The sequence below is a fragment of the Oncorhynchus masou genome, chromosome 32, assembly GCF_036934945.1.
Source record: "Oncorhynchus masou masou isolate Uvic2021 chromosome 32, UVic_Omas_1.1, whole genome shotgun sequence".
Lineage (NCBI taxonomy): Eukaryota > Metazoa > Chordata > Actinopteri > Salmoniformes > Salmonidae > Oncorhynchus > Oncorhynchus masou.
In genome coordinates this window covers 11,653,584-11,681,119 of record NC_088243.1, presented here as the reverse complement: position 1 = coordinate 11,681,119, position 27,536 = coordinate 11,653,584, and the positions used below count along the sequence as shown (strand labels likewise).

The following is a 27,536-nucleotide window of genomic DNA, read 5'->3' as shown; positions in this document are numbered from 1 at the left end:
TCTCGGAATGTCCTTGAGTGGCCCAGCCAGAGCCCGGACATGAACCAGATCGAACAACTCGGGAGAGACCTGAAAACAGCTGTGCAGCGATGCTCCCCATCCAGCCCGACAGAGCTTGACAGGATCTGCAGAGAAGAATGGGAGAAATTCCCCAAATACAAGTGTTGTTCCAAGCTTGTAGCATCATACCCAAGAAGACTCTAGGGTGTAATAGTTGCCAAAGGTTCTTCAACAAAGTGCTGAGTAAAACTCCTGAATACTTATGTAAATGTTATTTCAGTTTTGTATTTTTAATTCATTTTCAAAAATGTAGAAAATTCTGTTTCATTATGGGGTATTGATGAGGGGAAAAACAACAATTGAATCAATTTTAGAGTAAGGCTGTAACATAAAATGTGGAAGTAAAGGGGTCTGAATGCACTGTAGATGGCATTATTTCATTGATCCATGTACTCTATAGTCTGTCCACAATTCTAATTCAAAAGATACACCATATTTAAATGGAAGGCTTAAGATAAATGTACTGAAAACCCCTTTGAATGTAAATTCCACCAAAAATCTGTTGGCCAGCAAGTGGGAAGTTTTTCAGCAGTTGATTTACTTTTATTCAGCACTCAAGGGAACCACTCCTGCAAAGCCTGTAACCATCTTCATGAAGTAAAAGCCTGAATATCAACTACTGAGAAGTGGATTTGAAGGGCGTAAAATCGGAAATCGGGACCTTTATGAATGATTACATTTGTGCATTACAAATAAATAAAAATATTGAATTCGAAATGATAAAATACGAAATTATCAAATACAATTTGTTGGCACTGAAATCACGTCATACATGGAGTTCTGACCCCACTGTTCAGACATCATCCATGTCGTAGAGATTGGAGAATGAGAGGCATTTACATAGGGTGGCCTAGTGGTTAGAGCGTTGGACTAGTAACCGAAAGGTTGCAAGTTCAAACCCCCGAGCTGACAAGGTACAAATCTGTCGTTCTGCCCCTGAAAAGGCAGTTAACCCACTGTTCCTAGGCTGTCATGGAAAATAAGAATTTGTTCTTAACTGACTTGCCTGGTTAAATAAAGGTAAAATAAAACTGCATTTCAATATCGGTACATATTTACATAACAGATACTGTGTGTGTATATACACCCTTTGAGTTGTCAAGTAAAAATTATTTTGTGAAACATTCTCTTCCGAAAGCAATGGTATTTGGAAATAGTTGGCATGTAACTACAACTGAGAAGTAACTCAGACTGTAAAAGGACTAGGCTTACATTAGTTACATATATTCAAATATTAGTGTCCTTGAATGAACTGCATTTTATATCACTTAATAAATGGACATACAATATTTGCTTGATTGGTCCATTGGAAAATATATTTTATTGCCGTCACTGATATGGTCATTGGTCAATCTACATAGCCATAGAGGAGGTTAACTATTCAGACATAACCCATGTCAGGTGCTGTGAAGATTGGAGAATGAGGGGCATTTACATAGTACTGGATTTCAATGGGTGCATATTTAACATGGCCAACTGATATGTATAAATGCCATTTGATTATCGTCAAGTAAACATTCTTTTGTGAAACATTCCTGTTCCGAAGTACATGGTGTTTTAAAATGGCTTTTAACAAACTAATTAAAATAGTTCCAAAGCTTTACCACGGCTTGTTGAGGTCCTTGACAGTTCAAGTAATTATATACACAGGTCTTATATGGTATTGGCATAATGCAAACTGAACTGCTTCTGTTATGATTGATAATGCTATGACAACAAACGATAACTTGTGTAGCATCATCCTCTTAGTTGTATATTTTAATACAAGTCACATTCCACGTTTAGCACCGATGTACATATACAGGTGTAGGATCTTAATCTGACCAGTTTCTCATAGCAGAAAATATCAATGGTTCCTGGTAGATGATCGTTGTTCAGGTCAGAAGATGGGTGGCTTCATCGGAAGGTCTTTTCGTCTGGATTTGAGGAGACCTTCAGATCCCAACAAATAAAAGCAGATTCAGGCACAAATACCAATTTCTCCAAACCTGTTACTCTTTTCAATTGGCTCTCTCTCAACATAAAATGTTTTACTTGTTTATGCAAAAAAAAAACTACATCTATTATGGAATCATTACCTTTCTTGTCGTGTTCTTTGACAGAGAAAATATACACCAAGAAAAAAAGCCTGAGGACAAGAGGAAAGTCATATTCAGACAGCACATTGAAAAATAAAATTTATTATTTTTTATCCATGTGACCGCAATCTTACTGACTAGCAGAAATAATGTGTTGATGTCCACATGAGCAATTTAGCAAAGACATTTGAGTTCCCCATTTCTAGGGGTCAGGAGACCGCGGTCAGGAGTGTCGAGGCAGGACTGACAGTATCGAAGTGTGTCTAATGGGCTTCATAAATGTCCAATCTGCCCTTCTGAACTGCCTCACTATTCATCTGAAGCTGTGGGAGACCATGGTCCAACAACTGCCTCACCTATTCATCTGAAGCTGTGGGAGACCATGGTCCAACAACTGCCAGAACCAAATGTCTGCTTTATTTGGTTTTTAAAGTGTCTGAGATTCTTGTTGTAATGAAAAGCACTATATAAAATACATTTATTATTATAATACATACGGATAGAAAGGCCAGGCCTCCTTGAACAGAAGCAGCCCACTCAAAGCTCAGCTGTTGTGTGATGAAGCCACCGAGCGTTGGACCACAAAACATCCTGAACAAATAAAACACACCTTTGTTAAGAATTCATATCTTCGAACTGCAACTCTCAACTTGTGCCTCAGAGACTTAATATAACAAAGACTGCAAGTACACACCCAAAGGACCACACTGCTCCAAACAATCCAGACACCAGTCCCAGAGTGCTCAGCCCCTCCTCAAATCCATTTTCACTGCCATTGGAAAATTAGCAATATTATTTTAGATTCTGTACCTCGTGCATGACGATGATGATGATGATATGTTTTTCTAAGTGAAAATGGACATTGTAAATAGAGTATATTTGTATATGTGCTCAAGTGCCATGGTGTATGTAAATGGTCAACTCACTATGCACAGTCGAGTATTTCAGGGAAGGTAGGGATGGCAGTCATGCTAAGAGAGAATCCTATGATACCCAGCATGAAAACCACCAGCCACAGCTGACTAGAGACAAAAACAAGTAATATTAGCTTCTTGTTAGTAGTAATAGTAGTAAACAAGTAGTACATTTCACACTGATAATAACAGATGCTGACCTCTTTATCTGCAGAATGGGGACAGGACCTAAGAACCAGAAGCCAGTTGCTGTAAACAAGCCTCCTAGCACCATGAACCATGGCCTCGTGGACTGCAAACACAACCAGAAGGTAAAATCACAGTATTGTATAATAGAGAAGTTGTGACTACAATACACCACTGGTATTGGTTGGTGTTGAATATAGTATATTATACAACGGGTGGGTCTAATCCTGAATGCTGATTGGTTAAAACCACATTCCAGCCAGTGTCTATTAAAGAAGTTACCACCGGCTAAATCTATTATGTTACTTTGTTCCATCTGACTGCAATCCACTGTCTCATCAGCCCAGCCAGGCAATTTATAAACTTGATTTCAACTATAAAAAGCATCTAGACATTATCTCACATTTCTTTTAGACTAACTTTTAGTTTAACAAGAGATTTGTATAAACCTTGCGGTCTGTCTCTCCAACATTGTTTCAATATTCAAATTTGATCTCCAGCAGTACTATAGTAATGAACGTGTCGGGACGAGACAGACAGACAGGCAGGCAGGGTTTCTCAGCCAGTCTAAATGAATCAGCTGGCCTAATATTTTTGGATATAAATAAAGAAATGCCAATTGAAAAAAAGGTCAAACCAAACAAAGTGCAGCTAGTTTGCAGTCTTTCTAGCTTCAGTTTGAAGTGATTGTGTTAGCTGTGCTGTCGGATAGCTCCTCTGAACAACAGCGTCCTAATGAGAGAGCACATTTTCTATGCCAAGCAAAATCGCACCTCATTAGGTCATTATTATGGATGTATCCAAATAAATGTCACTAGAAAACCGCTTAAATGCAAATGCAGCTACTTTGCTGTTATTCTGACTGCAGTGTTTGACGTGACTAAGTTAGCCGTAGTTGGCAAGCTAGCAAGCAAGGGATAAGAACGTTGCCAGCCAGTATGGCAATGGAACATTTAGAATCAACGTTCTGTCCATAGATACAGAACGAAAAGACTGAACGACTAGGTCGGGTCTCTGGCAACCGAACCGATAGAACGAATGACCAGCCAGCTTGGGTAGCAACCCTAGATTTGTGTCGAGACTATATCTTGTGGAAGGATTAAATAGTATGAATAAATTCATCAAAATAACATTTAATGAAAATATGTCAATCATTATTTGAATATGCTGGTAACCAGTTGAATAAAAGTGATAATGCCAAGTCAGTGTTGAGGATTTGTTGGCACGGTTTCCCGGTACTGGACTTCTCAGGCCAAACAACACCTGTGCCAATATATCCTCCAAACACCGGCTTCTCGGGCCAAACAACACCTGTGCCAATATATCCTCCAAACACCGGCTTCTCGGGCCAAACAACACCTGTGCCAATATATCCTCCAAACACCGGCTTCTAAGGCCAAACAACACCTGTGCCAATATATCCCTCAAACACCGGCTTCTTGGGCCAAACAACACCTGTGCCAATATATCCTCCAAACACCGGTTTCTCGGGCCAAACAACACCTGTGCCAATATATCCTTCAAACACCGGCTTCTTGGGCCAAACAACACCTGTGCCAATATATCCTTCAAACACCGGCTTCTTGGGCCAAACAACACCTGTGCCAATATATCCTTCAAACACCGGCTTCTTGGGCCAAACAACACCTGTGCCAATACATCCTCCAAACACCGGCTTCTCGGGCCAAACAACACCTGTGCCAATACATCCTCCAAACACCGGCTTCTTGGGCCAAACAACACCTGTGCCAATATATCCTTCAAACACCGGCTTCTTGGGCCAAACAACACCTGTGCCAATATATCCTTCAAACACCGGCTTCTCGGGCCAAACAACACCTGTACCAATATATCCTCCAAACACCGGCTTCTTGGGCATGATTACTTAAGTGTAGTCTAGTATTGGGGCTTATAGTATAGTAGTGTATATTGTTGTGTAGTGTTTCATATTATAGTATTGTATAGTGCATAGTATGTTGTATAGTGTGTTGTGTAGTGGTGTATAGCACAGTCTTACGTAGTGTTGTTGTATACTATATTGTAGTGTTGTGTAGTGTTTTATAGTGTTGCGTAGTATAGTTTAACGTAGCATAGTATATTACCACTGATTATTATTATTTGACCCTGCTGGTCATTTATGAACATTTGAACATCTTGGCCATGTTCTACTATAATCTCCACCCGGCACAGCTAGAAGAGGACTGGCCACCCCTCATAGCCTGGTTCCTCTCTAGGTTTCTTCCTAGGTTTTGGCCTTTCTAGGGAGTTTTTCCTAGCCACTGTGCTTCTACACCTGCATTGCTTGCTGTTTGGGGTTTTAGGCTGGGTTTCTGTACAGCACTTTGAGATATCAGCTGATGTAAAAAGGGCTATATAAATAAAATTGATTTGTATAGTATAATGTTGTATAGTGTAAATCAAATCAAATTTCATTTGACACATTTGTGCTGAAAACAGGAATGCTTACTTACAAGACCTTAACCAACAATGTAGTGTATTTTTAGCATATTACAGTGTTGTATGGTGTAGTGTTGGGTTAACTGTACTCACAGGAAACCTGTCACTGACGATACCAAGCAGAGGTGAGGCTAGACAGTAAGGCAACGACAGACCAAGCAAGAGAAGACCCACATAGCCTGGAGACAGGTTAAACTGCATGGAGAATCAAAAACAGAAACATTAAGTTACCGAGGTCCATCCTACTAGACATAATCGTATTTTGAAACGTGACAAATACATTCTCAAATATGAGGTTTTCATGTATACCAGGGTTGGGGTAAATTCTATTTCAGTTCAGTCAATTTAGGAATTAAACAAATGGAATTCACCTCAACCCTTGTATTGCTTTGCTTTACCGTATCAATGGCATATATGGACAAGGTCGCATCGAGAAAGCCGAGTCCAGAACTCAGGGTGAATATGGCAAAGCATATGAGGACTATCTTCACACGCGTGAACAGCCTGAAGAAGGAGTCCTTGCTAGGATCAGCAGCTGAACAGAGAAACAAGCAGAATAATATAATAACAAGAAATATCACCACATGAATAATTTCATAACAAAGAGAAAACATTTGGTCTCAACACGCATCTTTTAGACTCAGGTATCTTAAACATTTAGGTAAAACTTTGCACAAGACTTTTCTTTAAAAGTGCCCCCACATAGGTATTTAGAAATATATTATAGACGGCTAACTATTAGTTAAAAGTTCATAAACCATAAGTAAACCATTACCAAAGCTTGGTAGGATGTACATGTTGAAGGGGACCATGAGAAATAGGAAGCATCCCAGAGCCATGAAAGGAACTTCGTATCCAAAAGACTGATAAAGCCATCCACCTATTGGTGGTCCCAGTATAAGACCCAGCCCTGTAAAGATCTCCAGACTACCCTAAGACGACAAAACACAACACAATATTCAACTAAGTAAATGTGCACATTCAGTTTTACCTCATACCCACAGGCTTATATTTACAAAGTAGAAGGATCTGCCTTAACATTTTGCTTGTATGGGTTACAGTTCCAAATAGAATAGAATCATATTATTATGACCAAATAGAGGAACTAATTACAATGCTAAGGATGCTTTCAGACAGACGAATGGTGCCAAACTCTTGGGATACAAAACATTTTAACCTCAACCATAATGCCTTCTTGTTTGAACATGATGTTTAATTCCACCATATAAACATACAGACTCTTAAACAAGGGTTGGCTGACTAAACTCACCAGAACAGTTGCTATACTGTTTGGGAAAACTTTTGTTGAAACTGCGAAAGAAGAGGTCATTGCAGCACTGAAGCCCACAGCGTCAACAGACCTTATGATAAAGCACAGGATAATAAAAGTAGCTCCGTCAGGAACTTTGTCGAGTAAGCTGTAAAACAAGAACAGGAAAATAATTAGATGAAAATATGTATTTGTCCATGTTGAGTAAAAATTGTAGGAGTGCACTTAATTTAAAAAATATATATTTTTTAAGTGTTCTCATGAGCACTTCCACAACTGGAATCTGTTGATGGATAACTAACTTATTTGTTTAAGTAGTCATCTGCCATTAAATCACAATGGACAGTATGAGATGCTTGCAGAACACTATCAAATCTCACTCACCCAAAGAGAATGGTGCACACTGATGACACAAATAAGCCTGAAATTAGCATGAACTTTGCCCCGATCTGAACAATCTGAAAGGAGAGATAAGCACGTGCTGTGTGGGTGAAAAGTCATAAAGCAGAGTAGTCTGATGACTAAAACGTAGGATGCATCCCAAATGCCACCCTGTTCCCTATGGAGTGCATTACTTTTGACCAGAGCCCTATGGTACCTAATCAGAAGTACACCGGGAACAGGGTGAAAGTATTCACACCCCTTGACTTATTCCACATTTTGTGTTAGCCAGAATTTAAAATGGATTAAAATTGAGAATGTGTCTCACTGGCCTAAACACAATAGCCCATAACGTCAAAGTGAAAATTGACAAATTATTTTAAAATGAAAAGCTGAAATGTCTCGAGTCAATAAGTATTCAACCCCTTTGTTATGGCAAACCTAAATAAGTTCAGCAGAAAATGTGTGCAATAAGTGTTTAACATGAAGTCCCGCAGTCGAGCAGGGAATTCAAACACAGATTCAACCACAAAGACCAGGGAGGTTTTCTAATGCCTAGCAAAGATGGGCACCTATTGGTATTTGAGCATGGTGAAGTTGTTTGTTTGTATATTACCCCCTTTTTCATGATATCCAATTGTGATTTTGTCTCATCGCTGCAACTCGCCAACGGGCTCGGTAGAGGTGAAGGTTGAGTCATGCGTCCTCCGAAACATGACCCGCCAAACTGCGTTTCTTAACACCCGTCCATTTAACCTGGAACCCAGCCACACCAATGTGAGCTTGATGAGCCATGTAAAACCCTCCGGCTAAACCCTCTCCTGACCCAGATGAAGCTGGGCAAATTGTGCGCCGCCCTATGGGACTCCCGGTCACAGCTTGGGATCAAACCCGGGTCTGTAGTGACACCTCAGGCACTGATGCAGTGCCTTAGACCACTGCACCACTCGGGAGGCCATGGTGAAGTTAATAATTACACTGGTTGGATGGTGTATCAATACACCCAGTTACTACAAACATACAGGCGTCCTTCCTCACTCAGTTGCCGGAGAGGAAGGAAACCGCTCAGGGGTTTCACCATGATGCCAATGGTGTCTTTAAAACAGTTAGAGTTTAATGACTATTATAAGAGAAAAGGATGGGTCGACATTGTAGTTACTCCACAATAGTAACCTAAATGACAGAGTGAAAAGAATGAAGCCTGTACAAAAACAAAAATATTCCAAAACATGCAACCTGATAGCAGTAAGGCACTAAAGTAAAACTGCAAAAATCCTTTGTGTCCTGAATAAAGTCTTATGTTTGGGGCAAATCTTTTTTTTTTTTAATATTAATATTTTTTAAATTGTGATTTATCAGGGGTGCTGGGAGGAAAATTCTTCTTTCAGCTGGACAATAACCTAAAACACAAAACTAAATATACACTGGAGTTGCTTACCAAGATCACATTGAATGTTCCTGTGTGGCCTAGTTACCGTTTTGACTTAAATCAACTTGAAAATATATGGTAAGACTTGAAAATGGCTGTTTAACAATTATCAACAACCAACTTGACAGAGCTTGAAGAATTTAAAAAATGAACAATTTGCAAATATTGTACAATCCAGGTGCACAAAGCTCTTATTAGAGACTTACTCAGAAGGCCTCACAGCTGTAATCACTGCTAAAGGTGACTAACATGTATTGACACAGGGGTGTGAATACTTTTTTAAATGAGATATATGCTAACATTTCTAAAAACACATTTTCACATTGTCATTATGGGTATTGTGTGTAGATGGGTGAGAGTAAAACATATTTAATCTATTTTTTAATTCAGGCTGGAACAACAAAATGTGGAAGAAGTCAGGAGGTACGAATACTTTCTGAAGGCCCTGTAGCCTAGTTATTCCAAATACTTACATATTTACCCAGTACTAAGGAGCCCATCAGATTACACAGAGCATAGCAGCCAAATATAAGGCCAATGACAGTCTGACTGGCTCCTTTCTTCATGGCCTGTATAGAGACAATATACATACAGTAAAGCTCCTGTATCTATCAATAAATTACAATATTAAATATACAGATACTGCAAAACACCAAAAAAAGCTTTGGTGAAAAAGCTTCAGTTATGATTGTGTACAAGATGTTGTTTTCCTTTCGGAAAGAGAAGGCATGTGCTTCACAAAATACTTTGGAAAACAGTCACAACAGTTGACTTTATAACACAGTCTTGACTCAGTGTTTGTTTAGGTCCGCAATGTTCACGCATCTACAGGTTGAGTTTCCCAAAAGCATAAAGATCATCTTTAGCAATGAGATCAACCATCATCCTAAAAGTGCAAATCCACCAATTGTCAACCTCATATTCATTATCTCCAGTCAAAATATGTGAAAACAGCACATTTCTATGATCTGTCATCAAAAAAAAAAAGATGAGCAGGGACTCTGCTGGCCTAGCATCAGGGGGAAGCTCATTCCACCATTGGGGTGCCAGGACAGAAAAGAGCTTTGATTGGGCTGAGTGGGAGTTGACCTCCCGTAGGGTTGGGAGTACCAAGAGACAGAACAAGGTGACAGAACAGAGAGCTCAGGTTGGAGTGTAGGCTTTGAGCATAGCCTGAAGGTAGTTCCTCTTGCTACTCCATAGGCAAGCACCATAGTCTTGTAGTGGCTACGAACTTCAACTAGAAGCCAGTGGAGTGTGCGGAGGAGTGGGGTGACTTAGGAAGGTTGAACACCAGGCGGGCTGCAGCGTTCTGGATAAATTGCAGGGGTTTGATGGGACAACCGGGGAGCCCAGCCAACAGAGAGCTGCAGTAGTCCAGACAGAAGTACCTGGATTAGGACCTGTGCCACTTTCTGTTATACTCTGATGTTGTAGAGCAGGGCTTTTCAACCCTGTTCCTGGAGAGCTACCATATGTTCACTCCAAGCCTGTTCCTGGAGAGCTACCGTGCTGTAGGTTCACTCCAACCCTAATCTAGCACACCTGATTCTAATAATTATCTGAATCAGGTTCGTTACAACTGGGGTTGGAGCAAAAACCTATAGGAGGGTTAGCTCTCCAGGAACAGGGTTGGAGAGCCCTGTCGTAGAGCATGAACCTGCAGGAGCGAGTTTCTGCTTGATGCTTGCATAAGTTGATGTGTGACTGAGTTTCTGTTGTATGCTTTGGGGGGTTTCTCGTGTCCAACACATTATACAAATACAACCACGTGTCAGTCATGACATCTAGTCTGAACTGGTATCTTACATCCAACCAATAATTAAGTGTACTTTACTATGGTACTGCTAAAAATTAAGTCAATTTTCAATTCTAGATTCTGAATAAATAAATCATGATTCTACATCATTTCGCTTAACCTCTCATTTTAATATATTGTTACGTTCCCCAGCAAGAAAACCATAACTGTCAATCAAACAGAAGGAACTAACAAAGAGTTGCTGACAACCAAAACAAAACTGTTAGGGGTTTTAGGAGGGGTTCTGAAAGACACTCATGGGGGTGTCCACTGCAAGTTGACTAGCAACAACAACTGGAACCTAAAAGACACCCACTATTAACACCTACTAAATTTGCTCAAGAAGAGGCAAACAAAAAACCCCACACCAAATGTGAAGATAGGGATCAAACCAAAAAAGTGGCACAAAATGAAATCAAATAGGGAGCGCCAACTAAAGGTATTGACCCTCCACATCTCTCAAGACAACTGATGATCGTGGACTTCAGGAAACAGCAGAGGGAGCACCCCCCTATCCACATCAACAGGACAGTAGTGGAGAAGGTGGAAAGTTGTAAGTTCCCTCTGCATACATATCACTGACAAACTGAAATGGTCCACCCACACAGACAGTGTGAAGGCGGCGCAATAGCACCTCTTCATCCTCAAGAGGCTGAAGAAATGTGTCTTGTCACCTAAAACCCTCACAAACTTTTACAGATGAACAATTGAGAGCATCCGGTTGGGCTGTATCACCGCCTGGTACGGCAACTGTACCACCCACAACCCCAGTGCTCTCCAGACGGTCGTGCGGTCTGCCCAATGCATCACAGGGGGCAAACTACCTGCGCTCCAAGACACCTACAGCACCCGATGTCACAGGAAGGCCAAAAAGGTGGAACTGAAAACAGCTTCTATCTCAAGGCCATTAGACTGTTAAACAGCCATCACTAGCACAGAGAGCCTACTACCTACATACAGACTTGAAATCATTGGCCACTTAATTGAAAAAAAACATTATTTAACCTTTATTTTACTAGGCAAGTCAGTTAAGAACAAATTCTTATTTAAATGACAGCTTAGGACCACTGGGTTAACTGCCTTCTTCAGGGGCAGAACAACAGATTTGTTTACCTTGTCAGCTCTGGGATTCAATCGAGCAACCTTTACAGTTACTGGGCCAACGCTCTAACCACTAGGCTACCTGCCTCCATTAATAAACGCAACACTAGTCAATTTATTAATGCCACTCTAATAATTGTTTCATATCTTAGATTACTGATCTCATATGTGTATACTGTATTCTACACTATCTATTGCATCTTGCCTATGCTGCTCTGACATTGCTCATCCAATGAACAATTCCATTTGTTGTGGAATTGTTAGATATTTCTGCACTGTCGGGACTAGAAGCCCAAGCATTTCACTACACTCGCTATAACATCTGCTAACCATGTGTTTGTGACCAAGAAGATTTGACTTGATTAGACAACTGGGCCAGCCACTGGTAAAAAGCACCAAGGCCAGCACAGGTGAAACAACTCCCACTAACGAGATGTCAACCAGCACAGGTGTAACACACACTGACTAACGAGGTGACAATCGGTAATCCTCTTTCAATCTCGCATAGTAGGTGGCTGATGCACAATAAATTGTGTGATCGCCGATATACCATTGAAGAAGACACCAATCGGTGCGCCCTACGTGCTAACGAGCTATACGCGCAAAAGTCCAAACTCAAAACTTAAATCGGAAAAAACAAAACCTGTAACAATATTTCATAAGCAATGAGGAAGTAAAATTGTTGGTAGGCTATTGCACAATACCTCTTTGGGGAAGAATGGTCCCAGTATAGAGTAACAAATCATTGAGCTGAAGTTGACAGATGCGATTGACGTCAATGTGAGGATCTGATATCTTGTCATCCTTTGATTAGGACTACTTGTTGATTCTTCTAATGTGCTGCCATCTACATAAATAATAAAACTCAAACAGTAAATACAATTTGGGCATTAAAAAACAAGGAATCCTTTAATTACAACATGACATACTTGCTGTCAGAGTAAGACTGTAACAACGTTTAGGCAACCAACAAGTGCATTCCTTAACTGTAGCGAACTTCTAATATCTGTAGTGGTAGGACTTTCATTCGTTGAACTCGCCTACAAACTCTGAAGACATTTTAAAATAGACACTTGAGATGAACTGAGAAACAATGTTTTATTAGATTACATAAACGGCAATTTAATTTAATTTCACCAACCTGTTTGTTGAATTTCATCAGAATCCATATTGTCATTCATAGATTAACTAATCCGGATTGCTATTCAAATCTGAAATGCCTGGTACATGAATAATGTTAGATACTGCTTCATAAAGTTAGGGAAACCAAATGTGTCACAATCTGGCCGGTTAAATTCGTAAATGACTTCGGCGCCAGCGGACAACTCAGAAATATCGTGCCCTTGAATAAGGACTGGAGAAAGAGCACTGGATTCGCTAAAATGCGAGTCTGGAAGAGGCCTGGTGTGTATTTATTACAACTATTCTGTTGATAAACGTTTCTTAAAAGGAACGTAACGTGTAGAGACCTAGCTGAATTTGTCCAATAGAAACTGTCGTTTTAATTGCAAAACGAAACGTTTTGTAACTGTTTGGACTAATGCTTACACCCCTGACAAATCAAGAGTTGTGAAACTAACCTTTTGAGTAGGGGTGGCTTGGTGACGTTTGATAAATCCCGCCCCCTCACACACACACACACGCACACACACACACACACACACACACACACAGAGAGAGAAGAGACATAGATATGTGTTTTCAATGTTATACATTTAATTAAGTGTTTGGAAATCAGTTAGACCTATCTTTAATGATATATCTTCTGATATATATTCTGGACAAAAATCATTGTATAGAATTGACATTTTTTAAAGAAAAATCCATCTAGGCAATACAATAATATTAATTTAGGTGGTGATGACAATAACACAATGACCACACCACACACACTGTCTCTATTGTATAATACGCATTGAAGTCTTGCTGTATGACACAGTAGAGTAGCAATGCTAAGCATTGAATAGTTGAATCATCACATAACTTGTCTACAATACCTTTTAAAATAAACCTGCAGATATACTTTTAAAAAAGCAGCACCAGACATGTTAATTACTGAACAACATGTTCACAAATTAATCAGTCAATCAAAAACAAATTAAAATCTGAAATATAAAAATTATAACTTTGATGTCTTCAATTACATGTGACACTATTAGCACTAATGCGGACAATCTCTATCAAAAAGCAGCAGCAACTCCACAGAGGCAAAGCACTTCACATTCAAATGCAATGTTCAAGTAGCATCTTTAAACACCACCAATGACTGACTAAAACACAGAGCCAACCAAGTTTATACACCATAACGTTACATTAATTCAGAGGTTAGCTTGTCTTTTTGTTGTTGTATGATTTAACATGAGTTGACCGATCTGGCAGCAGATGAGATTTCTACTGTATAAACCTTGTCCCAGATAACATGATCCATGCATTTGAACATTTTTGATAAGAATTTACACATGCGTTCAATTGTTGTTTTTCATAGGGTCTACTAAAACAGATGATTGGCAGAAAGTAAGGTCTAACATTGATAATATACAGGTGTCACAATTTATTTATGAATGTGTTCCAGTTAATGTTGTACGGGAGTATGTGGTCATACAATAACATTTACATAATGGCTTGTCAATAATGGCACAAATTAGGGAAATGTGGATATTCTTATAGGATCACTTCATAGAAGTGATGTTATAAATAAATTCTAAATAAACTCTTAGTTCCTTCAAACTCATATTGTTGTCTTTCCACAATCAATATGGTCTCCTTTCTCACAATACATCATTTCAACACTTTTGTCCAGCACTGCATTTTTTCTTTCATCAGGTCTTTTAAAATTGCACTTCTCCACAGGGCAGTTTTTAAATGCGAAGCATAGATACGGTAAGTAAGAGCTTCTAAAATGTCTCTATATGAGGCTTACTAAAGTGTATTTCATAGCCAGTGATGTAGTTGTAAAAAACAAAAACAAATTGGTGGGTAAACGCTGTAGTAACACACCCTATACTTTCAATGCATATTTCAGCTCGCGCAAAAGAAAGAAGGTGCGTAAACGGTGTTTACGTGCGTTTACCCTCCACTACACCACTGTTCATAGCCCCATAAACCCTGTTGTCCTTGCAAAGCACTAAATTGACAGTCCCTTGTTACAGGACCCAGGAACATCATCAGATTATTTTGTCATTATGCACCAGTATAGGCTGGAACAGATCCATATATATGACACATATGTGGTGCTTGCTGGGTGAGAGCAGTCTCTCACTTAAGCCTTTGAGTAACATTGGCTAAGGCCACTGCAAAGGCCTGCACTGCTGAGAAAGGATACTGGAAATCCAGGATATAGGCGTTCCCATCGATTCTGCCAAACTGCATCACCTGTAGAAATAAAGGGGGAAAAAAATCTGGAAAACAGATATAACACTTTGAGGAAGGCCTGTTTTCATCGCTCAATGTCTACCTGGAGCTCGATGGGTACTGACTCAGCTAAGCCATAAAGAGGTCAATGTGACAGTTGGTATTTTAATCAACAACAATACTACTGATTTTAGAATTCTAACTTATATACAACTGCCATTATTAACAAATCATCCAGGTTTCTGAAAATAATAAAAGCAAAATCTTACCTGTCTGCCATCCAACTCGATCTGAAAGTTCTTAGCAGACTCCTGAGTGACCCGTCCTCCGAAGTCCAGCTGGTAGACCTGTGTTGCCTCGTTCCAGAGTGGCTGCTTATTGGCCATGACGTAGACGAATCCCTGGCTGCCCAGCCCGCGGTCCTCTCTCTCATTGGCCTTCCTGCACTTGATCTCTTCCAGTTCACTGGCCATCCTCAGGCTCCTCTTACTCTTCCAGCCCTTCTTGGAGCTCTGGCTCTGGTTCATCAGTTCGTCTCCACTGATGAAGAGCTCGGGCTCACTCTCGGAACTGTCCTGGAACTCGCTGGTGGTACTTGTCCTGTTGAGCTTCTTGGTTTTGTTCAGCTGCTCCCTTTGGCCTTTGGGTTTCTTCTTCTCCCTGCCGCCAAGCCTGGGGCTGGAGATGAGGGAGTTGAAGTCGGAGAGGGCGCGCCCTTCCTTTTTGGATTTTCCTTCTGAGACGGTGGTCATGTTTGCCTCCTCAGCTCGGCTGTCCAGACGTTTACGGCTCTTCTTGCTGAACCTGTCAGTCCCCTGCCGGTCTGGAACAGGGCTTTCATTTAGAGAAGACGGCTCCTGGAAGCTACTGGCAGATTCCGTCAGCTCCTCTGTAGGGCTTTTGGGTTTTGGCAGCATGGTTGGTGGAGGAGGAGGAGGAAGTGAAGGAGGTGGGGGAGGAGGAACCGTAGGAGGAGATGGGGAGAGGACTGGCTTTTCTAACAGTTGATGAGACTTGCTGGGCAGGGTGGCAGAGCCTGAGGGGTCCTGCATGGGTAGGCTGTAGGGGTTCCAGGGGTGCAGGCTAACAGGTTGAAGCTGAAGCCCGGCACAGGAGCTAGCTCCTGGGTACATCGGTGGCAGAGGGCAGCAAGCCAGGTTGGTAAGGTTGGGAGGGTATCCAGGTGGCAAGACCAAGTTGGGGTCCTGCTGGGTGAACTGGGGAACTGGGGCAACTACTTCATTGGGAGGGCAGGGTGGTGGAGGGCTCTGCATTGACTGGAGTGGGGGTCCACCCTGACCTCCCCCTGGAGGGAAAGGTGACAGGGAGATCTGGTAACCCGATGGGAAAGTAACAGTGCTTGGGCTGCTGGGGGGTTTTGTTGAGAGTAGGAAAGGCAGCCGCGTCATGTCCAGGTGCTGAGCATTGCTGAAGATGAGTGGGGGTGGGGGTTTGTGTGTTGGTGGTGGAGGGGGAGCTAAGATAGTCTGTTCGTGAGGTATCCAGAACTCCTCTGGGGTGTTTGGGTCCCACTGGTATGGCGGAGGACGTTTCAGAGTCAAACTAACCTCCCCAAGAGTCAGGTGACGACACTGCTGACTTAATGCCTCGTCTTCAGTAAAGGCAGAGTTCACGTATACAGTCCTATCCCTGCTGTTATCAATAGGACTCAGCAGATTGTACGATGACTGAGAAGCAAGAGGTGAAGTGCTTTTGGAGTGGACAATGATGGTGCTGTGATGAGCACCTTTTCCTGGTGGGAAATCCTGTCGCACTACAGTGCCTCCTGCGATGCCACTGCTGCTACTACCACCACCCCCGCTAACACTGACACTGGTGCTGCTGCTGTTGCTGCTGCACTGAGTGCAGGTATACAGAGCTGTTGGCACTCTCTGCTGGTAAGAGAGCGCTAGGGCAGCACTGTTGATCTTCGACTTGGATGGTAGAGTCCTTGAAGCATCAACCATCTGGGACACCTTCAAGCGGGATTCCCCATCTCGCCTGTCACGTCGCAAGGTAGCGTGAATCATGTGACTACTGTCCATGCGTTGGGGAGGAGGAAGTGTTGTCGTGTTAATGTTGACCTGATTGGCTGGATCTGGGTAGGGGGGCGGGTCTCCACTGGGTATGGAGTATCGTGGCACCGAGAGGCGGCTTAGAGTCGCTGAGCTGTAAGGAAGATGGATTTTCTTACTGTCAGACGATGAGGTGACTTTAAGTGTGGCAGAACCTCCCATGCCTTGAACAGCGTAGGCGTTCTGGTTGCGTATGAGTCTTCTGCGAGGGCGACACACCTCCTCTACATTCCCACTGCTGTCAAAGGTTGTGATCCTCTCGTATCCCATCTGGTACTGGAGACCAACTGGGTGGAGTGAGAACTCGTCTTTCTTCAGACACGGGTCTGCTGTGACCAGTATGTTGGGGTTGTCACAGTTGGTGATGAGGGTCTGAGGAGCGGTGGAGGTTGTGGCGGTGGCTGCAGACACTACGGTTCCTGGGTAGGGCGGGGGAGCATTCACCTTCCTCATCTGGATCTCAAGGGAAGTCTCTGCATCAAGGAAGGAAGGAGGTCTAGACCGTAGTGTGTCTGTGTCTATGAATGAAAGAGTTCTAGTTCGGGAGGAGTCCGCATCGAGGAAAGACGGGGGTCTAGATCGCAATGTACCGGTATCTACATCAACGAAAGAAGGTCTACTCCGTATTGTGTCTATGTCGATGAATGACGGCGGCCTAGATCTTGATGTGTCTGCTTCAAGGAAGGAAGGAGGTCTAGACCGTATGCTGTCTACATCAATGAATGATGGAGGCCTGGATCGCGGTAGACTTGGCCTGCCCAGAGTATGGCTCTGAGTATGGCCCTGCTGTCCTCTTTCTGGTCCCAACTCTGGACTGGGGTGGGGTACCTGAAACTGCTGCAAAGAGATGGTGGGGTAGCCAGTAGGCGGAGGGGGCAAGGTGATCTGCAGCTTTAGTTGCTGCTGCATTTGTTGGTGCTGTCTCTGCATCTGTTGGTGTTGCTGTTGTATCTGCTGATGCTGCTGCTGCAACTGCTGCTGTTGCTGCCTCATCTCTATAATCTGCTGTCGGATCTGCTGTTGTTGTTGCTGCATTTGTTGCTGCTGCTGATGCATTTGCTCGTGCTGCAGTTGCATCTGTTGGTGCTGCTGAGCAATTTGCTGCTGTTGCAAGTGTTGGTGCTGCTGTTGGATCTGCTGTTGTTGCTGTTGCAGTGCCGCCTGTTGTTGTTGGTACTGTTGTTGCAGTGCTTGGTGCTGCTGAGTCTGTTGCTGCTGCTGCTGTTGGATCTGCTGTATGTGAAGCTGTTGTAGTTGTTGATGTTGTTGTGGAATCTGTGGTTGTTGGTGCTGTAGTTGTTGATGTTGTGAAATCTGTGGTTGTTGGTGCTGTAGTTGTTGATGTTGCATCCTCTGTTGCTGCTGCTGCTGTTGTTGCGTTTGTATCTGCTGTGGTTGTTTTGACTGCTGTTGTTGGTGCGTCTGTTGTGACTGAGGACGTTGTTGGTGAGGTTGTTGGGGGAGGTTATGTGGAGGCGGAGGTGGAGGTAATGTTCCAGCCAGGAGGGGACCCATCTCTAGCCCATTAAATATCACCTGTCCTGGGTTGGAGTACCTTCCTAGAGTCCCACTGTAATGTACTGCCACAGCATCCTGACCATGATCAGACCCCAGAACAGAGGCTGAGGCCGCTGCTGCTGCTGCTGCTGAAGCCGTAGCCGTGGGATTGGTCAGGACATCCAGCTGAATGTTCTGATTGGCCAGCAGGGACTGGACCAAACCAATGCTCTGAGTGGGGGACATGGCCTGGGCGGGGCTGTGGATGGGCGCGATGGGGATGTTGACCGTACATGGAGGGTTGTCACCTGTCACTCCAGATGGTCCCGTTACTGAAACACAAGTCAGGGACTCTTATGAATTACATCAACATGCACATTGATCCACACAAATTTCAAATTCTGAAAATCCTGTATTCAATAATCCTGAAAAATCCAGTGAAATCCAATTCTTTCCTTCATTCATACCTGGCAAGTCATCCTCATCCTCACTGAAGACGTTTGGGTTAAAGACCGGCAGGCTCATGAAGTCAAGTGATATTCTCCGCACCTCTGGAAGGTAGATTGTCATCTGCCTTGGTTGTAGATGGAGCAAACTGGTCTTATAGATAACTGAAATGGAGAGAAACATGTATTTGGTCAAATTTGACAGAAAAATGACAGGAAGGAAATAGCTTTCAAAATAAAGTAAAAACGTAAAAAGTTAAACACATCAAATTGGGCAATGTGTGATTTATTGTGTACATTTTGTTCTTCTCACATTGTAGTGATCTTACCTGCACCCAGATTAGCAGGTAAGAAAGAAGCAAGTCCCACAATTTTGAACTTAGTCCCCCAAATATTGGACGTGACTTGAGCCAGGTAATTATGCTGTGAAACCAGGCAAATAAAAAGGCAGGTGGATTATTTGGTGACTTTTTTTAACCAAATGAAAGATGATCTTAGAACCCAGAACCAAATATCGTATGTGCTAGCTAGCTAGCTAGCTACCTGATTTACTTCCGGCTGTGGAAGTGGCAAAATTGAAACTAGCGAAAACAGCAGTTTCAGCCAATAGAATCACTATGAACTTTCCACTTAACACATGTTCAGATAATACCTCAGAGATTCCATCCATGGACATCTCTCGACGTGTCAGACTGGGAGAACGAATCAGAGGCTTCTTCGTTGGTAACCTTGGCGATCGAAGCCCTTCCTGACTAGTCCTAGACGTCTTGGGAGATTTTCTTGATTCCATGTTCCTTCTACGCCAGAAAACAACAAAACCAATGGCAAATAAGGGCAAAATAGACTAATTTTAAATAATAAACACTGTCGTTACAACAAGTTAGAACAAATCAAATGATAAATACCGGTATGACATATTTAGGAAGCTTGAGCTTTTGAATTAGATGGATCAGCGACGAGTAATGTTTAGGATTAGAGTTGAATATGGTAAACAGAAATCTTATAATGTCATTCCTGCAGAATCTAGACCACTGTAATGAAAGATACCTGGAATGCTTGGGAGACCTGTTTCCTCGGGATAGTTTAGGCGACTTCTTTCCAACCCACTCATCACTCAACTCAATGTCGCTGGAGTCGGAACAGTTACAGCTGTCAGTCATGTAGGAGATCATGGCATTCACACACACCTCGTCTGAAATAAACAAACAAACAACAAAGAATTTTTTTATCTATGACTCAACCTAAACAGGTCAGAACTGTAGAACTTCTGAAAAACAATAGTAGGGGTAGCTGTTTGTGTCAAACATACTATCTATTTTTTAAAAGCTCATTATAATACCTTTTCCTGTGCCAAGCCCACCTGCTTTGCTGTCTGTTTTGGGGTCCATGATGATGAACTCTGGGCGTAGCTTGCTGATACGTCTGCCTTTGAGGATAGGCACCAGCCCCCCTAGGTGTTCCAGGTATAGGGTGTAACAGGGTCCCCCTGCCTCGGGGTTGTCCTCCGCTCGCTTCATGGTGCAGTGCAACCTCTCGTTGCCAGCAGTGGGGTAGCTGACAAAGTCCCGGATGTTGTTGGGATCAGGAATGGGAGGCTAGAGAAACAAGAGAAGAGCATTAACAGATGGTTCCCAATTCACATCCTACCCCTACTCCTTCCCCTGGCCCCTTAGCCCTTTAGAGCTTTAGAGTCTGAATAGTTATAATCAGGGTATTAATGGAGCTTCCAGCACATCCCTTGCACCTTACATATCTACAAACATTAAGGGGTTATGACCAAGGGGTGATGTGATTTTGAAATGAACAGGTCCAGATGTCTTTGAGCTGAGATAATAGCCTACAGTAGCCAACTGAATAAATCTCCTTCTACCTTGATGGTGGGTATGAAGGCGGTGGTGACATAGGAGCAGAGTAAGGAAGGCATGTTGAGTTTGCCCACGTCCCTCTCCTCCCGCAGGGCACTGGCGATGCCCTGTTGGCACAGCAGCTGCAGGCTGGCCACCCGGTGCTCCACTCGCACCACATACAGCGCCGGGCCACATGCCAGAAACAGACGAGAGTCTCTATGGCCCCAGCAGATGGTGGTGATGGGGCGCTGCAAGGCAAAGGTTGACAAGGCAGGTTCCCAGTCAGCCCTGTTGTATTCACATTGTATGGAACCTTGATTTCTGGTTCTCTCCATAGCCCACTGAACTGAACGAGACTTGGAAGTGTGGCAAGACAACATTTCATATTAAGTTTAATTCCTGTTAGCATTGTGGTTATTGGTTGAAGATTTCAGATGTCCTATAGACTTTGATTTATATGTGTTAGAGGACCCTACCCAGAAGGCAAAACTGGTTGAAATTATGCCATGCAAACAGATTACAACAAGTTTCTAAATATCACACTAACGTTTCAGAGGATGAAATCAGAGGGGAGCTCACCTGGGCAGGTGTTTCTAATGTGTAGATATGTTCTCCTTGGACATTGTAGAACTTGACCAGGGCGTTCCTCATGATAGAGTCAGAGGGGAGTCCGGGGACACCATGTCTCTCCATCCCAGCTACTGCCAGGAGGTCCCCCTGCGAGCACCACTGGACCTCTACATCTGAAGAGGAGAGGCTTCAGTCACATCACGTTCATACGGTAGAGTATCTTTATATTACACAGTGGTGGGTTTCCCCGGTACATTATTTCTCTTAACGACAGCAAACTGCTTCACTTTACGAAATTTGGTTGTCTCTTACACAGAAGATTGATAAAGTCAGTACCTTTGAGTCCTGAGCGGATGATGGTAGGAGCGAGGTCATCGTAGTTGTTCATCAAACTGATGTCTCCTGATATGAAGCTGACTGTCAGAAGGGGCTTCAGGTTACGTACTAGGGGAGAGAAAAACATACACATTAGCCTCCTGGCCAATGTACTGTCACCATCGTAGTGCACAATTATAGTGTTCAAAGCAGTGGTAAAAAAACAACGTTAGCCGGTACATTAGAGAGAAGTATAAAACAGGGATTCCCTTTTTCTTTGTTTTAGCATTAAAACAATATGTTACCTTGAGGTGGGTTATTGTCATCAGAGTCGGTGTCGCTCTCTGTGCTGTCCTCCACCAGGAAACAGGGACAGTTCCAGGACATGCCGACGATGCCATCTGACTCATGCAGGAGGACGTGGGCGATCATACGACCATGGCAGTCCATCACTATCACCTGACCATCAGCCGTACCAAACAACACCTGAAGTACAGTGGGCAGGAAGGATTTTATGAGAGAAAGCGTATATGGAGACAGTTTCCTGGACGTAGATGAAGCCTTTGACTAAGAACAAAATTTTCTCCATTATAGGGTGTAACAGGGTCCCACATTATTTTTAGTCCAGGACTAGACATCATCTGTGTCCTGGAAACCAACAGATGATTTAATATATCAGGTGTAAATGTATCTGTATGTAAAAGTGTAATGCATGTAACAATGTTTTGTTTAGGTGTGATAAGGGCTTCATTAATACATGTAACAATGTTTTGTTTAGGTGTGATAAGGGCTTTATTAATACATGGAAAGCATTGATTGATTGAGGCGGTTTACCTGTTGGTCATCAGGTGTCCAGATGCCACAGGTGATCTGGCTCTCCAGGTTAATCTCTGAGGACCAGTGTCTCTGTCCGCTGACCGAGCCCACCAGGACAAACCCATCCCGGTAGGCGATCAGGGCCTGGCTACCGTCATGAGACCATGTGAAGTCACTCACCTGATGGAGAAACACGAGAGGTAAGAGTAAACATACATACATCGATACATGATATTTTCACAAATACCTTTAACTAATATTCTTCCCATCAATTGATATATTACTCTGATGATGATTGTGCATTTCATATGAAATGTGCTTTTGTATGATCAATGGTAATGTGTGTGTGCTGATGACTTCAAACTTACCTGGGCAGGTACAAACTTACCTGGGCAGGTACAAACTTCCCTGGGCAGGTACAAACTTACCTGGGCAGGTACAAACTTACCTGGGCACCGCGGTCATTCACTAACTCCACAGACCACCGTCCCTCATATTGAATCCAGACGAAGATGCCTCCCTCCATGTCACACGTGGCCAGCTTCTGAAAGGGCTCATTCCAACGGACCAACACAACCTTTAGAGAAAACACAATGCAACTGCTATTACACTCCACCAACACAGGGGTCTGTCTAGGAATGTGAATGTGGAATACAGTTCAATATTCAACATGAAATAGGCCTACACTGTCCTGATGGGAAAAACAACAAAACAGTGCATTTCCTCCACCCCAGTTTCTGATGGTACAGTCAGCACAGAAGTGAGCTCTGACAAAAGCTACACAATAATTGAAAGTTTTCAGAGAATTTTTTAAAATATATATACACATACAATAATTTGAGAGATATATATATTTACATACTATACATACTTCACACTAACACACATCAAATTATTTTCTAATGGTTGCCCAGTTCTCTGCCTAATAAGATATTGAAAACACAAAAATGACAAAGCCGGCCCACACACCTCACTGTTGTGTCCTCGCAGGTTGAAGTTGATTCTCTGAGGGGTGTTCCTGTCTCTCCTGCAGTGGCTGGATGTGAACGTTACGCCCACCACCCCTCTCCCGTTCCCTGTGGCCAGCCAGCCCTCCTCATAGTAGCGCCGCTGGCACACCGGCTTGTCCTTCTCGCTCTTGGGGACCCGGCCCTTCCAGGAGAGGCAGAGGATGTTGGAGTCGCTGCAGAGGATGGGACCATGTTCCACAGCAGCTAACATCCTTACTGAGTGACCAGGCTAGGAGTTAAACAGAGGAGGAGAACATAGTAACCTTTATTTGTGTGTGTTTTATGTGTTTCCTATGTTCTTGATTAAAGCATTTGTGTCTCTAACTTTTAATGTGTAATTGCTGCTGGTCTTGTTATCCAGGATTCGCTTGCAAAGGAGACCTCGGTCTCAATGGGACTCACTGTTTAAATCAAATAGTTTAATCGACTGACTTGCTTGATTCTTTGTTTAAATTATTTTTAATTTTTATACATGACACTTTATTCTAGATCATTAGGTAGGCTAAAGTGCTTAGGGTAATTCACCAAGGGGTAGGCCTATTAAACCATCCTATACAGTCAAGTCATAACTCAATATTACTCAGCTATATATGACCAGGTAATATAACATGTAGAATAGAATACAAAATAAACTACAATTGCCCACATGTTACTCACCTCACAGTTCCTGGACATCGTTGACTACAATTCCTCCTCTGTAGGTGGTGTCCATGTTTCCATGCAGATGGTGCACTGAAGACCAAGAGAATTCCTAATGTCCCGAAAAGAGAAAATAATATATAAATGAAAGGTTTCACAGCATTCAGTTTACTACACCAAGACGGCTTGAGCCTCAGGTCTTGAAATGTCAATCCTGATTTGTACCCTATGACAGGGCCAATATATAGGCCTATGTCTTCATGTGATTCCAATCAAGTGTCAGGAAAAATACCTACAGTATGGGGCAATGCAGTTTGATGACTATTCAATGTCAAGAAAAAATGTAAAGTTAAAGAATGAATTCGGCTTAAGCCAATGTATCTATTCCAATAATAGCAATAGCCGGTACACACGCTATCGATTCAATCGAATAGGTGAAGTCTTTCAACAGGAAAATCACTGCCTTGTCCATTCAGTGCATCAACCTTGAAATTAATATTGTTCTCAGCTATTAAATGGAACGGCAAGCTAGAATCATGATCTTTATGCAACACTGCATTGCACATTCTGAACCGCACACTCTTGCGTTCGTGTCTCCATAGGTACTGAGATCAGTCTGTTACGTCATTAACACGATACTGATTCAATAAAACTGGTAGATTCCAATGAATACACGGAAACATAATAAAACCTTATGGCAAGCGAACGTTTATATATATATATATAAATTCAGTAGGCGACCCATCGGCTATATTTTCCATATTTACAATTAGATGGATACTCAATGGATCAATCAAATCGCGCTATCACAGTGAATTAAGATAATGCATGGAAATGAAAGCCATCACCCTCATCCACCGCTCTTCGTTTATATGGAATCAGAGGAGATCTCGAGGAACCTGTATAAAACGGATGATTTCCCTCTTTCGTATTTCTTTATCTGACCAATTCCAATCGCAAAACTGACAACATATACATGCCACATACACACACAACAAAAGAGCACACGGTGCAGAACTCACTTTGTCAAATATAAGGTCGCTGTCATATCCTTGATCTGTGCAGAACACCAAATACTTGTAATGATAAGGTGCAGTCGCGTTGCCAACAATAATGTATATAAACCCTGGATTGCATTTGCCATGTGTTGGCCATTGGGCGGCCTTGAACCCGATGGTCGGCCATATTGGCACTCCCCAGTAGGAGCAGTCCTGCATATCAAATCAAATCAAGTCAAATTTTATTGGCCACATACACAAGGTTTGCAGATGTTATTGCGAGTGTAGCGAAATGCTTGGAATGAATGGAATTCTACAAAATGTCAGTTTAATGATTAAAGAACAAAATTGCACATGTTTAAGTATTTTTGTTGTAATGGAACAGCAACAACAGTAATCTCTACAAATTATATTTAAGAGGAAAATGTTGTTTTTTTTTAAATATAAACTCGGCAAAAAAAGAAACATATTTTTCTGGACCCTGTCTTTCAAAGATAATTCGTAAAAATCCAAATAACTTCACAGATCTTCATTGGAAAGGGTTTAAAAACTGTTTCCCGTGCTTGTTCAATGAACCATAAACAATTAATGAACATGCACCTGTGAAACGGTTGTGAATACACTAATAGCTTACAGACGGTAGGCAATTAAGGTCACAGTTATGAAAACGTAGGACACTAAAGAGGCCTTTCTACTGACTCTGAAAAACACCAAAACAAAGATGCCCAGGGTCCCTGCTCATCTGCATGTATGTGCCTTAGGTATGCTGCAAGGAGGCATGAGGACTGCAGATGTGGCCAAGGCAATAAATTGCAATGTCCGTACCACAAGACGCCTAAGACAGCGCTACAGGGAGACAGGACAGACAGCTGATCGTCCTCGCAGTGGCAGACCACATGTAACAACACCTGCACCGGATCGGTACATCCGAACATCACACCTGCGGGACAGGTTCAGGATGGCAACAACAACTGCCTGAGTTACACCAGGAATGCACAATCTCTCCATCAGTGCTCAGACTGTCCGAAATAGGCTGAGAGAGGCTGGACTGAGGGCTTTTAGGCCTGTTGTAGTGCAGGTCCTCACCAGACATCAACGGCAACAACGTCGCCTACGGGCACAAACCCACTGTCGCTGGACCAGACAGGACTGGCAACAAGTGCTCTTCACTGACAAGTTGTGGTTTTGTCTCACCGGGGGTGATGGTCGGATTCGCGTTTATCATCGAAGTAATGAGCGTTACACCGAGGCCTGTACTCTGGAGCAGGATTGATTTGGAGGTGGAGTGTCCGTCATGGACTGAGGCGGCGTGTCACAGCATCATCGGACTGAGCTTGTTGTCATTGCAGGCATTCTCAATGCTGTGCGTTACAGGGAAGACATCCTCCTCCCTCATGTGGTATCCTTCCTGCTGGCTCATCCTGACATGACCCTCCAGCATGATAATGCCACCAGCCATACTGCTCGTTCTGTGTGTGATTTCCTGCAAGACAGGAATGACAGTGTTCTGCCAAGGCCAGCGAAGAGCCCGGATCTCAATCTCATTGAGCACGTCTGGGACCTGTTGGATCATCGGTGAGGGCTAGGGCCATTCTCCCCAGAAATGTTCGGGAACTTGCAGGTGCCTTGGTGGAAGAGTGGGGTAACATCTCACAGCAAGAACTGGCAGTCCATGAGGAGGAGATGCCCTGCAGTAGTTAATGCAGCTACATAAAATACTGAGTGTTACCTTTGATTTTAACCCCCTCTTTGTTCAGGGACACATTATTCCATTTCAGTTAGTCACATGTCTGTGGAACTTGTTCAGTTTATGTCTCAGTTGTTGAACCTTGTTATGTTCATACAAATATTTACACTGAAAATAAATGCAGTTGACAGTGAAAATACTTTTCTTTTTTAGCTGAGTTTATATATTTATATATTTTTTATGTTTAGCTCACATAATATACATTAAAAGTATGCATTAATGTGTCTGTAATATAATCCATGTGGCAAAAACTAATGAATAAATTAATTTCTATAGCTTCCTAAATATTTTTCACAACAGTGGGGGATTGCCAAAATGAAGGTATGGTGGCTTCAACATAGAGACCCTTGTTTTCATCTAGTGTATATATAAATCATTCGTTGCCAAACTGTTTGAGCTGAAACTTGGCTCTCCTTTAATCCCGGTTGCCATGTAGGTTACATTGGGCGCGTTCCAGGTCGTTTTAAATTGTCGTCGTGATGTGCGGATCATCAGCTCTCACAGAGCCTGGAGAGGTGTTTATAATAATTATCCGCTTAAGGATCAGACAC

The 27,536-nt window shown here is 42.6% G+C and overlaps 2 protein-coding genes and 1 long non-coding RNA gene across 9 annotated transcripts; 1 reads left to right on the top strand and 2 right to left on the bottom strand.

The window, feature by feature from the left end:
• Positions 1–1,362: 1,362 nt before the first annotated feature.
• On the bottom strand, positions 1,363–13,085 carry LOC135525578 (MFS-type transporter SLC18B1-like). 2 transcript variants are annotated; one of them, XM_064953279.1, is made up of 14 exons: positions 12,816–13,085; positions 12,379–12,521; positions 9,249–9,344; positions 7,350–7,423; positions 6,966–7,113; positions 6,471–6,627; positions 6,094–6,230; positions 5,789–5,890; positions 3,253–3,344; positions 3,065–3,160; positions 2,833–2,907; positions 2,636–2,729; positions 2,139–2,188; positions 1,363–1,992 (listed from the first exon to the last, which is right to left on the bottom strand). In XM_064953279.1, the coding sequence occupies exons 1-14, from the start codon at positions 12,853–12,855 to the stop codon at positions 1,935–1,937; spliced, it is 1,362 nt and encodes a 453-aa protein (XP_064809351.1). In that variant the 5' UTR covers positions 12,856–13,085; the 3' UTR covers positions 1,363–1,934. The 2 variants fall into 2 exon arrangements, with proteins under 2 accessions (XP_064809351.1, XP_064809352.1); XM_064953280.1 differs by lacking the exon at positions 12,379–12,521.
• LOC135525579 (uncharacterized) lies at positions 3,274–23,925 on the top strand. Of its 3 annotated transcripts, XR_010453184.1 has the most exons (5): positions 3,274–3,363; positions 21,519–21,671; positions 22,139–22,266; positions 22,624–22,791; positions 23,582–23,925. It is a non-coding gene; the product is annotated as an uncharacterized LOC135525579 (long non-coding RNA). The 3 variants fall into 3 exon arrangements; XR_010453185.1 differs by having other exon boundaries at positions 22,139–22,791; positions 22,968–23,925; XR_010453186.1 differs by having other exon boundaries at positions 3,276–3,363; positions 21,001–21,671; positions 22,139–22,791.
• Positions 13,369–25,349, bottom strand: tulp4b (TUB like protein 4b). Of its 4 annotated transcripts, none has more exons than XM_064953275.1 (16): positions 25,263–25,349; positions 24,259–24,352; positions 23,561–23,830; positions 23,040–23,168; positions 22,610–22,771; positions 22,081–22,261; positions 21,797–21,904; positions 21,470–21,633; positions 20,914–21,138; positions 20,383–20,638; positions 20,091–20,235; positions 19,696–19,840; positions 19,373–19,466; positions 19,065–19,208; positions 15,295–18,929; positions 13,369–15,046 (listed from the first exon to the last, which is right to left on the bottom strand). In XM_064953275.1, exons 2-16 carry the CDS (start codon positions 24,274–24,276, stop codon positions 14,930–14,932), a joined length of 5,793 nt encoding a protein of 1,930 aa, XP_064809347.1. In that variant the 5' UTR covers positions 24,277–24,352; positions 25,263–25,349; the 3' UTR covers positions 13,369–14,929. The 4 variants fall into 4 exon arrangements, with proteins under 4 accessions (XP_064809347.1, XP_064809348.1, XP_064809350.1 ...); XM_064953276.1 differs by having other exon boundaries at positions 20,404–20,638; XM_064953277.1 differs by having other exon boundaries at positions 14,993–15,072.
• Between the last annotated feature and the right edge of the window lie 2,187 nt (positions 25,350–27,536).

What these genes read in the sequence shown, in the direction of transcription:
- LOC135525578 (XM_064953279.1), bottom strand. Translation starts at nt 12,855, where the DNA reads ATGAATGACAATATGGATTCTGATGAAATTCAACAAACAG. An exon ending in TCGTCAGTGACAGGTTTCCT is followed by an intron (nt 3,345 to 5,788) that starts GTGAGTACAGTT and finishes TTGTGTTTGCAG; the next exon opens with TCCACGAGGCCATGGTTCAT. An exon ending in GAGGCCTGGCCTTTCTATCC is followed by an intron (nt 2,189 to 2,635) that starts GTATGTATTATA and finishes TCTTGTCCTCAG; the next exon opens with GCTTTTTTTCTTGGTGTATA.
- tulp4b (XM_064953275.1), bottom strand. An exon ending in TGACAATAACCCACCTCAAG is followed by an intron (nt 21,905 to 22,080) that starts GTAACATATTGT and finishes TCTCTCCCCTAG; the next exon opens with TACGTAACCTGAAGCCCCTT. An exon ending in TCGAGTTGGATGGCAGACAG is followed by an intron (nt 15,047 to 15,294) that starts GTAAGATTTTGC and finishes TTATTTCTACAG; the next exon opens with GTGATGCAGTTTGGCAGAAT.